The following is a 13,561-nucleotide window of genomic DNA, read 5'->3' on the forward strand; positions in this document are numbered from 1 at the left end:
TGAAGAGTTTTTCAACATCATTTTACCCCATCTTACTACTATGTTTACCTTTTAGTCCTAATTGTTCTGGAATTTCATTCATTACACCCATTATCAGGAGATAATTTGGTTATCTGTTACTTGTCATTGTGGGAGGTCTGTAAAAATCTGTACAACAAGATTTTCAAAATAGAACATGTCCTATCCCTTAAATCTAGACTTAGACTTAAGGTTTCCGAAATCAAGAAATAGTAGCCTTCACACATTAAGATTTGTCTGTACATCTTAGTTTTTATTGGTGTTGTACTTCAATATCCTACCATCTGTTGAGGCCTTTAGTTTTTATCATTTTGTTGTTACGCTAAAATGAAATAGTTTTGCTAATGACATGCGACTGGCGTTTATTAAAAACAAGTATATAACATCAAACCGACAATGCCGTATTAATTAACGTGGCTACTAGAAATGCGATATTGTTATAATGAAGTTTTCGACGGGATAGAGAGATAAATGTGTTTTTTTTTCTGCTTTTTTAGAACACTATTAAAAGTGCGCTTAACCACGCAGTATCGAGGGGAATGAGGCGATATCAGATAATTTTTATTAAATATTTTCAAAACATTTATAAAAAAGTTATAAACTACATCATGTCGTGCATGTATATTTTTTTCTTTCGCACTTTGGGGTAAAGCGCTTCTTGTTAAAAAAGTGCGGTAAACTTTACAGTGCTTTTCGGGTTTTAACACACTTTGAGTAAAAATCGAGAAATGAACCCCAAAGTGCCTTAAGTAATATGCTACGAAAAACACACGTTGGATTCCAGTGTTCTGAAGATGCAAATTGAATCCTTCTTAAATACCATGGTATGACGAATTGCAACCTAGACATATCTAAGTTGAAGATCGATACCCCACTTCGCACTCAATCTTACTAAATGCCATTTAAATACTTAAGTAGCAGTCATTCCGAATAAGCATCGTAACATACTGTTACTTTCAGACTACATTTACAACTTTAAATGTCACACAACTTGTGTCTTTATAACTAATAATTTGAAGTGTTAATGTTTTCTGAAAATAACAGATATTTTGAAGAGCATTCTGTTGTGTCAACTATTTTCTTATGTCAATGATAAGTTTTTATGCGAAATTTAACCCTAAATTTAATATGATTGGGATGTAATAAAGTGCAGTAAATGCCATTTCTATACATCTTCTTTTCAAACAATTCAAATTTTGTTTAAATGACTTGTAACAAGTTAGTTTATCATAGTAAAGTTACATAAGGGTTACAGCTGTTACTTCTTTTAAAAGACTATTTGACAATGTTCGATATCCTAAATATGTGATCCGCATGATATCGATAATGAAAACGTATACAATATTGAAAATCATTAAAATTTTAGAAGACACTAAAGTTTGTTAAACAAATTACATCTTCACGGAATGACCAAGTAATGCCCTTTAAACAATGTTAAAATTCATTCTGTGTTGCCATCTCGTAAAAGAATCTTACAACGGCTCCCGGTACAGACCGGAATATCTAACTGTAAATTCTAATGGTAACTGTAAACGGCCTTAACGAGGCTTTAAAGCACACGATTTGTCTTAAACGGGGCGTGTTGGACATGTTTTCCTAATACCCTATAACCAGTAAATAGTCCTTTCTGATATGAAAGAAAGAAAGTGTATTATCACACTCAATAAACATCAAACATATTTATATATCTTAATTTAAGGCCTCTATTCTATGATTCATATAATTGCATATAAAAATTATATTTCATTTCAAATTGCAACCCCTAGATATAACAAATAGGATACACTCTGCTATTTTCACCCGACATTATGCATTTCGCCTACTTCATTTCTTGTTTGTAATAACTGCAAGATATTACTTTAAAATATATCTTAAATTCGTTTGTATTGATTTAATTTGTATTACCTCAAAGTGCAGTCGTTTGTTTGATTTTAAAAATTGCATATGTTCCTATGTATCAAAAGCTGAAACCAAAATGCGTAGAGCTCTATCTATATAATCATGTTTATATATGTATGTATATAATAGTGTTCATTTTTAATATTCATACAACTTGAAAAATAACCGATCAGTGTTTGTAAACATTAAAAAGATTTATTATCATATCAGCATATTTTCGTTCTTATTTCACTGATTCCCTTGCTGGATGTTTTAACATTTTTTCTTCCCGATTATCACTAAGAACATACACAATATGTTTTAAAATGAAAACATTACCGATTAAACTAACGCAATATTTGATATAGATCAAATCATATCCGTGAAACAATGAATTGCCAATTTTAATAGTTTTAGTACAAACAAATTATCTTCATTGACATGTAACCTGTAATGTCTCAAATAAACTTCTTATTAATATAAACCTTAAACACCTTTGTTGGTTATAAATAACCTACACTGTTAAACCGTCGATAAAATCAGCCAATCATAATACAGCTGTCATAAGGCAAGGATCGATGAATACTCTCTACTTGTAAGGTATTCATAATCGTTTTGGATTTACTAACATTTCAGCAGGTAAGGAATTTAAAATCTTTTTTAGTTTTATTTTTTTTCTGAAACCAATACCAACACGTTGAATAAATAATTATTTCTAAGTGTTGTAATTTTGTTAATATGACTAGAAAGCATTGTGATCGAATAAAATTAAAAAATACCAAACAAACCAAAAACAAAAATGTACCGTTTTGTATATATTTGGCAAACAGAAAAAAAATAAAAGAATGAATTCATTCTGTTTTCAATGCCTTTCACCATACGGATTTCTCACATGTTATTTATGAATAATTTGTAACGAATAAAACGAAATGTTATGTGTTGAAAGCGGTAGGGGTAAGCAAGGGGCCATGACCTCTTTCTCCTGTGATTTGGTAGCAAGTAAAATACCTCTGTTATGTTTACTAACTTTATATTTTAGTAATATATTAATATATAATAATAGTGATATATTTTAATTAAAAACCATAACTTATGACAGAAAATATTTTACCCAAGACAAGACTTAAAATATAGTAAGATGTTAAACTCGCTCTGGTATATACATTACCCTTGTTATTTTGGTTACAAATCCTAGACCCGTGACTTTGTAAAGTACATTTGCTTTTATATTTGTCAAATATTTTAAATGTTTAAGTTAATTATGCCATCGATCGTTTACTAAATCATGATTAATCTTCTTCAAAAGTAGAACAAGGAAGTAAAATCCGAATGATACAGGTTAAATGCTTTTAAAGTTAAATAAACCTTGTCGTTAATACACAGAAGGATAATACAAGTCATATTAAGAAAAAAAAATGTGTTGTTAATCGTTATTTGAAAAAACCTGAAAATTGTTATAAACGTTATAAGCATTTACAAAGTTATTTTTAAAGTTTTCTTGTTTGTAAATAAGGTCCATAAACAACATTTATTTATAAAAATATTTTCCTTTTCATAAACATACGTATCAGAGCAAAAAAAAAAATGATTTAAATCTTTATGAAAATTTATTTGATATTATAACTATGTATATGTATAAGCATTCGTTCTTCCTCCTAAGTACTAAGTGTTTTTAAAAAATGGAATTGTCCTCCTTAGCTTATTTGTGAGCATCTGGTGGAGCTAATCCGACCGTACCAAAAAAAAAAAAATGAAAATTCCTCCGTGACAATTGATATCGGGCATTAAATCGTGTTTCAATTTGGACAAATAGTTCATCTCTTGTAGGGAAATTAAAACTTACTGTTTCTGTATTCAGCAAAACTTGTTAGGTTAAATGACTGCCGGGATATGATCAATTATGGGTTAGAATTACTGTAAAACAAACAAACACCATATGTGAAATATTATCAATATCTATAATACATTATATCATTGTGTTGCTACTTTGAGTTAATTGATTGCATTTACTACTTCAAATTTGTGAAAATACTTAATGCGTTACCAAATCTAAATGATACGTTTATATTTACAGAGGCAACAACTAAATATGGCATCGACAAATAAAGATTTAACTGAATGTGTTGAAACAGACAACGCAAGTCTTCTATATATTAAGGAAATTAAAGAGGAGGAAACATGCGAGTCATTGAGATACGTTGCTTGCTCAGAGAAAACATATAATGTGTGTTACCCACCTGAGAGGCCTCAAGTGCAGTATACATTAAGTTTCAGCAATAGACAGGATCTAGGTTTTGAGCACTATCAATGTTCTCAAAATAAAAATGACTTAGGTTCTGGGTCAGATTCTGGTGAAGAAGAACATAGCCCTTACGGCTCACCAGAAGCAATTGCACCGTCAGGAAAACCAAAGGCTGTGATATCAATGAGACGAAGACCTGACTGTGATTACTATGCGATTGCAACATACACTGAACAAAAACGACCTGTAGTTATGGCAAACGAGAATATAAGACAGCAGGGTAGTGGACCATATGCAAACGAAGAAACATGTATTAACGGAACTCTTGCCTTATCCGGATCCTCTATTGAAAAGTCATCAATTTTATACGAAAGGAATGGTTATTGTTTGACGCCCCGTGGTGATATGCCAAAACAGTCAAATGACACAGACAACATCAACACAAAACGACTTGGACAACGCAATCGTCGTACTACAAAAGATATGTTTGAGGATGTTAGTATTCGTCTGGCAACCTTCTTTAACAAACAGGTAGATTGGCCACATACAATTCCAACTGCTGAAATGATGGCCAGTGTAGGTCTCATTTTCAAAGGTAAATCAAAATATATTTTGATAAAACATTTTTAGCACACTAAGATTTAAGTTTTCGAAAAAAGTGCATGATTCAAGATCATAATATATTTAACACTCACTAGAATATATTCAAGGAATGATAAAGATTTTCCTAAGTAATATTTATTTGATTTACGTGTATTCATAAACGATAAATAAACTGAATGCTACACAATATTATTCGTTTTATCTCTGAACCTTGACGTAAGAGGCATGCTTGATACATTTAAAAGAACTTTCAGTTAAATTAAAAATCAAAAGTACATCATTTTATGAGGAGAATGTTCATAGTGTTTTCATCATTTCACTAATGTCAGCTAGGCAATGGTGTATATAAAGTTGTGTTCAAGAATGCGTTTGTCATAATTTATTTGTAGCAAGGTCCATCTTATCAGTGTTTTAATTGTTAGTCCATAAGTCTATATAACAGTTTGCTTGACTTTAAAAACACTTAATTGGGCAGTAGGAATTTCGACATTAGATTCACATCACTGTAATATACAGAATTACCGGCCTTTCTTACATAGAAATGTATTTTCCACCTAGTATGTGACATACTTATGTGATACTTTTGCTTTACCTCATTGATATGGGTTTTTTTAAATTTTAAATAAAACAATGAAAGAATCTAAATTTCTTGCAAAGTTAATAAGAAACACATTTTAAAATGATATTGTTAAAGACAAAGCGGATAATGATGCACAAAGGTAGATAGTCGAAATTGATATGTCTTCATTTCAACCCCATTACTAAATATTTATTTTAATATCATTGTGATGTATAGGTGTATATACTGTGAACGAGACGACAGTTAATGATATGGTTGAATGCTACAAGTGTGGCGGGACGCTTTATGGGTTCACCGAAACGGATGATCCCGCTGAAGAACACAGATCGCATTATCCAAATTGTAATTGAAGAAGGTACTAACATAATTTTAAAAAAATGTTTTTTTCTATATTCATAGGCCTTGCAAATAAAATGAAACGCAGTTTTAAAAATTAAAATCATCTTGTTTCATTTTTTATAGAAATTGACATCATCAAAAATGTGAAGAATAATTTAGCTAGCAGGTAATATAAGTAAATTATGTAAACTAATGTCTTTCTAATATTAATCATGTAAACTTTCTTTTAATTATTTCAGGAAGAAAACAATGAGCCAAAAAGCATGTTTATCATATTTGAAATATTAATTACATCAACATCAAATCTATTGGATATATGTTTAAAGGAAAAACATATAAATGTACATGTAAAAAATTAACTTATACATCAAAATTATAGGACATTTTGGAAGTTTTATTTTAAAAACCTGCAAAGTCCATATGAATGTATTGATTTAAATTGTATACATTGCATTATTTTTCAGATAGAATTGCAGCATGCTTGACAAATAAATTGTTGGCGGAAAGGAACATCCAATTTCTAATGCTTACAATATCGGTTATGTAGCTGGGAATGCAGTACGATTCTATGCGTATTAAATGAATGAATTTAAACGAAATAAATGAAAAAGAACGGATGGCAGTCACTTTTGTGATTTTTTTGAATATATAATCACATAATATACGATTAAACAGTCAACAAATATTGTATCATTGGGTTAATTATCTGCAAGCAGCCATGATGTACGATGAAATAATCTAGTTGCAACTAAATTAAAATTCAAATACGTGTTCAATCAGATATGGATGACACATCTCGATATCAATTATCTAAGTAATGTAAATGCTTGAGTGTATATGTTTTTACAAATGGCACATCGATATCACAAACGTTTATTGATCAAAACTGGTGATACGATTACTTTTTAACTTTGTAATTTATATGCACTACCTGTAGACTGGTATGATACATAAAGAAATCTATTTGAAATGTATCGGTTAGACTTTAGGTCAAATATGTTTGTATACAAGCAATACCAAGTTTCGTTTTCCTTTAATTTAAAAAATAGATTACACAAAACTGTTATGTAGCTAATGACATTGTTAAGGCTAATTACTAGCCATTTGCATGTTTATTGTTTAAATCATAATACAAATTCGGCAATTTGGAACCAGCACTATCCTATGTATTAATGCAATTATGTGGATGCGACAAACTATATAACTCAACCGCCGAAATTATATTGCACCTGAGTGTATTCTTGTACATGTCCGAGAGAAATTTTGGTATTCCACCAGTTAATGATTAAAAAAAATGGTTCAACAGCGTTGATTGTGTTTCAAAAGAAAAAATAACCAATGTTCATAAGCTGCGTACCAAGTTTAGTGTGTGGCCTTCTTTTTTGATCGTTTTCTTTACAAACAATTGGTTCTTTTGATTTAAATATTTTTTAAGAGCAACATAACATGACACATGCTCTCATCACCCTTTGTAAATAGCTGTAAATATAAAATAAGTGTAAATATATAAAGTCATTAAATCTCCGTAAAACTTATGGAGATGTTTTTTTCTTCTTTATTCCAAGAATAAATTTAGTATGAATAGTGTTATATCTTGAATTATCCTGTAAATGATATTATTCAATTTAATAATATGAGTGTTTTATATAGGATTGTTGGAATAAAAATGTTTAAATAAATGTTTTCTTTGTTTTGTCATATTTCCTAAATGACTGATACTTGGTCAAGCAGTTTCAAAGAGACCCTATACCAACTGAAAATGAAATAAATATTTCCATACAGGCACTAGACAAGAGTCTTTCACTTTCATGAAAACGTGCTGAAGTGGTGTGTGAGCGTTTGTGCACGTGATTACAGAAAGTAACGTCATGCATAGCGAGTAATGATATAACGAGTTGTTGCTAAAAATCATCCTTGAAAACAAGACATTTGTTATTACGCAATGTGTATGATTAAATGCTGGGGCCACTTCCAAAGTTTGGACATAAACATGGTATATACAACATCAACCTTACTTGACACCTTTGGGATAAGGTTTAAAACATCTATAGCCGTTGAAAGTATATGGTTACTTTTCGTTTATTTTAAAATATGATATGTTAGAATTTTTTTCCTTAAAAACAATAAAAATATAAAGCATCTTTATTCATATTGGCAATAAATTGCTAGATAATTAAACATTATGAATACATTATGATTACAATAAATGTGCAACAACTCACATTGATTAGTGACAAATCTTTATTTTTCAGCACACATACTTACTGTAATAGAGTAACTGTAATTAAATACGCTAAAACTGACTTTGAAACCAATAACTATTTTGTTGAAACAAAACCTCGGACAAAATTATACAAAGAAAAAGTTTGGTGAGCATTTTTAATGGCATTCTGAAAAAGAATAAGGGACTTTTGTTTAATCAGTTCTTGATAGCTCAAAGCAAATACCGTCACACTCAATAAGTTGCAAGATAAGTGTTCTTCAAAATCCTTTTTATCAAGCTGAAACATTGTAAAACTGATCAAATTTAAAATCACGTTTGAAGAGATTCTATTAATAATTGGCTAAAATATCATGATTTTCATCTGTCCTTAAAATAATTCCATAAATATCAAAGCACAATAAGCAATTGATACATTCTTAGATTAAGCAAACATTCTTTTTCTTGTGTGAAAACATTTTCATTTTCTAGTTGTTATAAAAATAGACGACCCTTTGTCATTAAAACTTACGTGTAAGTTGTTCTGTTTAATTTCACAGTGTTGTCAACATATTGATTTAAATACCATTTTAATATCTTCAAGTCATAAAAAGAGTAACATCCTTTAATAAAATTCAAATAATACTTCCTTTTCAAGATATATAGTTCCGTTTTTTTACGTTTGAACCATTGTTTTGCTCTTCATACGACATTAAATATATTTTGATTTTGATACAAAAACATTGCATTATTTTTTTTTTCTAATGACTGCATATTTATGTTTTTTCGCAAAATTGTTTTTATGACTAAGCATGAAACACATGCTACATTCATCGTCTTGCCTTTATGTGAATTTATGAACGTATTTGAGTGGGATAATTTTGTATAAAATATCAACTTCACTGACAATGGAGTTAAGTGTTTTTGCGTTTTGCAAATATTTTATCTAATTGAAATTTTTATCGCCGGCCTTTGTATTTTCTATTCAAGATTACATTTCTCTTTTCACGCCGATTAAACTCAAGAAACACATTAGTTTCAGTCGACAGGTGGCATTACTTAAAGTCGTTACTTGTTTGTAACAGATGTGTTCAGACAGACATATGTGTAGGAATGACTGTCGCGTGCCATTCGAGAAAAAAAGTTAACCTTTGAAAAATGTAGTCCCGGCTGCGGTGTGCCGATTTTTCGTGCGACTTTTCTATGTATAATTTCCCGCTCATGACTTTCTTTCATATATTTTCATTCTTTGGCGGTAGTGGCCTTAAACAAATAAGAAATGCGTTTGCCATTAGATATTTACGTATAATAAAGTATAGCGAGATATCCTTTTGCGCCAAAATTATTTCTTTGTGATAGATCTAATGTAATCATTGGTTAATTAACAACACATGATTTAGGTCTTGATATCATAATAAAACCCGACACTTTACGGGTAATATTCATTACAGTAGTGAGAATAAGGGCCAATGACATAAATTATTTTATGTGAGCATAAAATCTTATTTATAATAAGTGAAATAATGGTAAGTCAGCCATCTGCGGTAAAATTAGCAATACATTGCTCGCCGCTATGGTAATAAAAGTGATGACGTCACAATTAAGTTAGAAAAAACGAAACGGCCAATGTGGTGTAGTTGTTAGCATACTGAACGGGCAATCCAAAGACCCATGGTTCGAGTCCCGGCTGCGGCGTGCCGATTTTTCATGCGAATTTTCTATGTAAAATTTTCACTAAAAATAAAATGTTCTTAAAAATAATTGTATAAATATTCTTTTTAAATAGTTTTTACATCATAATTATACAATTATATATACATTAAAATCAAATGTACTTACAAATTGTATTCTAAAAATATTTATGAGGTAAAGAATTATTCAAAGGGCAAATACATATTTATTCAATAAACGAAAAAGAATGTACATTGTTGAGTAAAAGAAATAATTATGGTCTGAGAACATTTTCCTTTGGACAATAACTTGCATTATGGTATATTAGCAACACTTGTAACAACAGCTTTTACTGGTTAAAGTTTTGGCTCTTGTAAATGTATTTCATTAGTATAAGAGGTAATCAGAACCAATGTCATTAAACTCAAGAAACCATCATGCTAATTATATGTAATAGTATATATTAATATATTCAGAACACAATAAGTTTGTACACATGCAGTTTTAAGAAGACACATATATTTTGTCCAAATAAATACTTTATATCTCATCATCATCATCATCATTATCATCATTATCATCAGCAGCACTATCTTCAAGACCACTAAACGTAGATGATAAAAAAATCTGTTACTTGGGTTTTTATATTAGATGCTGAAAAAGTGTTGAAAAATAAATTTTATTCTTCTTCCTTTCAAACACTATATCATTATATCTGTACTAATTGCTAAAAACAATACAAGAAAAAAAGATGTTTCAGGTTATCGCAAATGGGATAATATTTGAAAAATAAATATTACAAAAAAGGCTTTTGAGAAATAAAAACAAACGCATTTCTAAAACATAGAGGGTCTTGAAATACATAAGAAAATACTTATATTTATACTTGTTAAAAATTTCAGGGGAAGTAAAAATAAATAGCACATAAGTTCAATAAGGCCGAAAATCACACCTGCTACTATAGTACCGAGTCTTGTCTTCCACATTACCATTCTAAACTGAAAATAATTCATGACACTGTTACTTGATCGCAGTTTTATCATTGATTAAATTGAATCTCTATTATAATTGATTCTAAATCCGATAACAATTGTAATTCAAACAATTCGAAAGTATTTCCATATAATGTTTTTATCTTAAAAGCATCAGGTTTGTCTTGGACAAAAAACGTAATAACTTAAATGCAACACAAAATTAAAAACATATATTTTGATACGGTACTTGTTCAGATATTTAACGTGGCTAAGCATCTGTGTCACACTAGGGAAAAATAGATCACAAAGCTAAAGGTTACACAGTGGTCAGTCATACAACGATAACAAACCAACAGCGATTAGCTTTAACTATTAATCTGAATGATAAAAAACAGGGTATTACTTTGAAATGATCATCTTCAAATACGAACATAAAAACACAAACGTACAAGGTTATTTTATGTCTAAATATGGCAGCAAAACAAACATCAGCAAAGCAATAAATCTACCTTGAGTTTCCATATTAAATAAATTAATGATAAATGTTGACTGTATGGTAATGAAATTAGCATTCCTGTGGTTGGTGTACTGATTTTATTCAACAAATTAATAAAGCGGCCTATATGTAAACAATTTAAAGCCAAACATGACACTAAAGGGTTAAATTTTATTTATGTTATATACTAAAATTACTCTTTGTTAGTCGCCTAGTGTTCTGAGCCATTTTGTTTATTTGTATAAAAAATAATGTTTACGGTATAATGTGTGTGACTCATTCGTCAATTGTGTAATAAAAATGCTTCAAAGATTGAAATATGTCAGACAAAATCCCAAAAATGTGTTATATTTCATTCGAAAAATCAGTTGATAATGTAACGGAGAGAAAATAACGCATGACATTTATCGTCAATACGTATGAGAAAAAAAACAAGATTGCTAAAATCGTTTCATAAATACGAGTTGTCATACGAGGGGTGATCAAGAATTACGTAAACAGGCTCAATATCTCATTTATTGTTTGACAAACGTACATAAAACGTATATCACATGAAAGTTTGTTTTATCAACAAACAACATGCAATTTTGTTTTACAATATGTTTACATAATTCGGAATAACAAACCATGAAAATGTGTCACTATCGCGGTACCGGCCCACGTCGTCAAAAAAAAACTCGTGACGTCAGCGACGTCGCAGCGTCGTAAGTGTTTAAGGAAAAGCGTCAATTCACTCTTTTTCAAAGTACGAGCAAGAACATGCAATGCAACGTTCATGCCTATTAGGCCATTGAGAGAAGAATATATTCCTGTAATATTCTGCTGGATACTGACGTTTTAGGGTGTTTGTCGCTGACTGTAACTCCTCCAAATTCACAAAGCGCTGGCCCTTCAGCTGGCGTTTCAAATCTGGGAACAATTAGAAATCAAACGGACCAGGGTCCGGGGAATATGGGGGATGAGGCAGGAGTTCAAATCCTATGACACCTATTGTGAGCTGTGTGGAGGCTGCCGTATGCAACGATGCATTATCGTGATGCAGTATAAATCGCTCCACGGGGATGTCGCTCCTCTTCTTCCTCAGTACCCGGATAAGATCTCGATTCAGTACCTGTTAAATTGTGTATTTTATTCTGATGCATGTTCTGTATTATTTTGTGCATCGGCACGTTAAATAAAATTATATCGTTGCTCGATTTTATTAACGAAATCATTGGGGAAATAGTTTTAAAGGATTAAATTAATTGATAGTATTATTTCATAATAAATCTTATAAATAAAACGGTTACAATACGGAAACGTATACATGTAACTATTATTGTCATTATTGTTTAATAAATGTATAAATATAGTAAACATTATATTTTACCTTCGAATAATAGTCTGCATTGATGGTAGTCCCAACTAGGCATGGCATAGAGCATATCCCCTGCAGTCGGCGAACATCATGTACATCTGTTTTCCGGCAGATCGTCCTTCACGGGCTTTCACTTGAGGTGGCGACTCTGCTTGCCTCCAAACAGCAGACTGTGGCTTGGATTCTGGATCTCTCAGGTATAACCAGGTCTCATCAGTCTAGATCACATAGTTCAGGAAGTCCGGGTTCGATCTGAAGCGTCGGAGAAATCGCCGGGACTCCTGCACTCGTTTATTCATTTCCACATCTGTCAAGAGGCGAGGAACCCACCGGGCGTGAACCTGCAAGGTTTCAAATGTTTATACTTGATAAGCAAATATTAAGGTATTTTGTAAAATTATTTAAGTTTTTGGTACAGTGTTTATAAATTTGAATTACGCAACATGTTTGAAACAAATGTGTATCCGTGCATTTTATTGTTTATACGATACGTGCGAAATCATAAATTAGCGCGGAAAATTTGAATATTTTTATATTCGAAACTGAATAGGTTGTAGAGTGATTAAAACCAAAAAAAAAACAACAACATAAGTTAATGCACATATAATACATTTCGCATGTTCAATTTCCTGGTGATAATTGTGTGCTTTGTTCCATAGCTCATCCCAGTTACTTGTGATATCTCTCGAACGGTCACTCTTGCGTCCTCCTTGATAATACCTTCAATTGACATCACATCTGACGGCTTGACGCTCGACCCTCTTCCACGCCCTTCATCATCTTCAAGTGACTTCCGCCCTTCAGAGAATCGCCGGAACCACTTAAAAACGAGTGCTCGGGAAACAGCATTCTCTCCTCTGGTCCTCTGCAGCTTTTTATATGTGTATTTAGGCGTTTCACCTAATTCCATGCAGAACTTTATGTTGTCACGCAATTCAAGGCGTTCTTGTGATGTCATTTTTAACGTAGCTGCGTAACGGACTACTATGTTTTAAACGTTGTTTATTTTCCTTATCTAACGTCAAATGACGTCAAATTTTTATGCAACGTCATACAAACGTCCGAAAACATATTCCCGCATTTTTCTGTTATTTTGATAAACAGTGTCGAAATTATAATGCATTCAATAAAGCAATTATATATAAAAATAGCACCTGGATCAGTTATTAAAATCCATGGGACTGGTATTACGGAATAAATTTT

General features: G+C 31.1%; 2 protein-coding genes across 2 annotated transcripts; one reads left to right on the top strand and one right to left on the bottom strand.

The window, feature by feature from the left end:
• Positions 1–3,973: 3,973 nt before the first annotated feature.
• On the top strand, positions 3,974–6,977 carry LOC132740390 (uncharacterized). Its single transcript, XM_060728285.1, has 3 exons — positions 3,974–4,733; positions 5,538–5,676; positions 6,125–6,977. Exons 1-2 carry the CDS (start codon positions 3,986–3,988, stop codon positions 5,669–5,671), a joined length of 882 nt encoding a protein of 293 aa, XP_060584268.1. The 5' UTR covers positions 3,974–3,985; the 3' UTR covers positions 5,672–5,676; positions 6,125–6,977.
• Positions 6,978–11,920: 4,943 nt separating this feature from the next.
• On the bottom strand, positions 11,921–13,316 carry LOC132740393 (protein GVQW3-like). The gene is made up of 3 exons (XM_060728287.1): positions 13,032–13,316; positions 12,493–12,576; positions 11,921–12,112 (listed from the first exon to the last, which is right to left on the bottom strand). The coding sequence occupies exons 1-3, from the start codon at positions 13,314–13,316 to the stop codon at positions 11,921–11,923; spliced, it is 561 nt and encodes a 186-aa protein (XP_060584270.1).
• Between the last annotated feature and the right edge of the window lie 245 nt (positions 13,317–13,561).

This window comes from Ruditapes philippinarum, unplaced genomic scaffold (genome assembly GCF_026571515.1).
Source record: "Ruditapes philippinarum isolate M1 unplaced genomic scaffold, ASM2657151v2 ctg6532_1_1_1_1, whole genome shotgun sequence".
In the NCBI taxonomy this organism is placed as follows: Eukaryota; Metazoa; Mollusca; class Bivalvia; order Venerida; family Veneridae; genus Ruditapes; species Ruditapes philippinarum.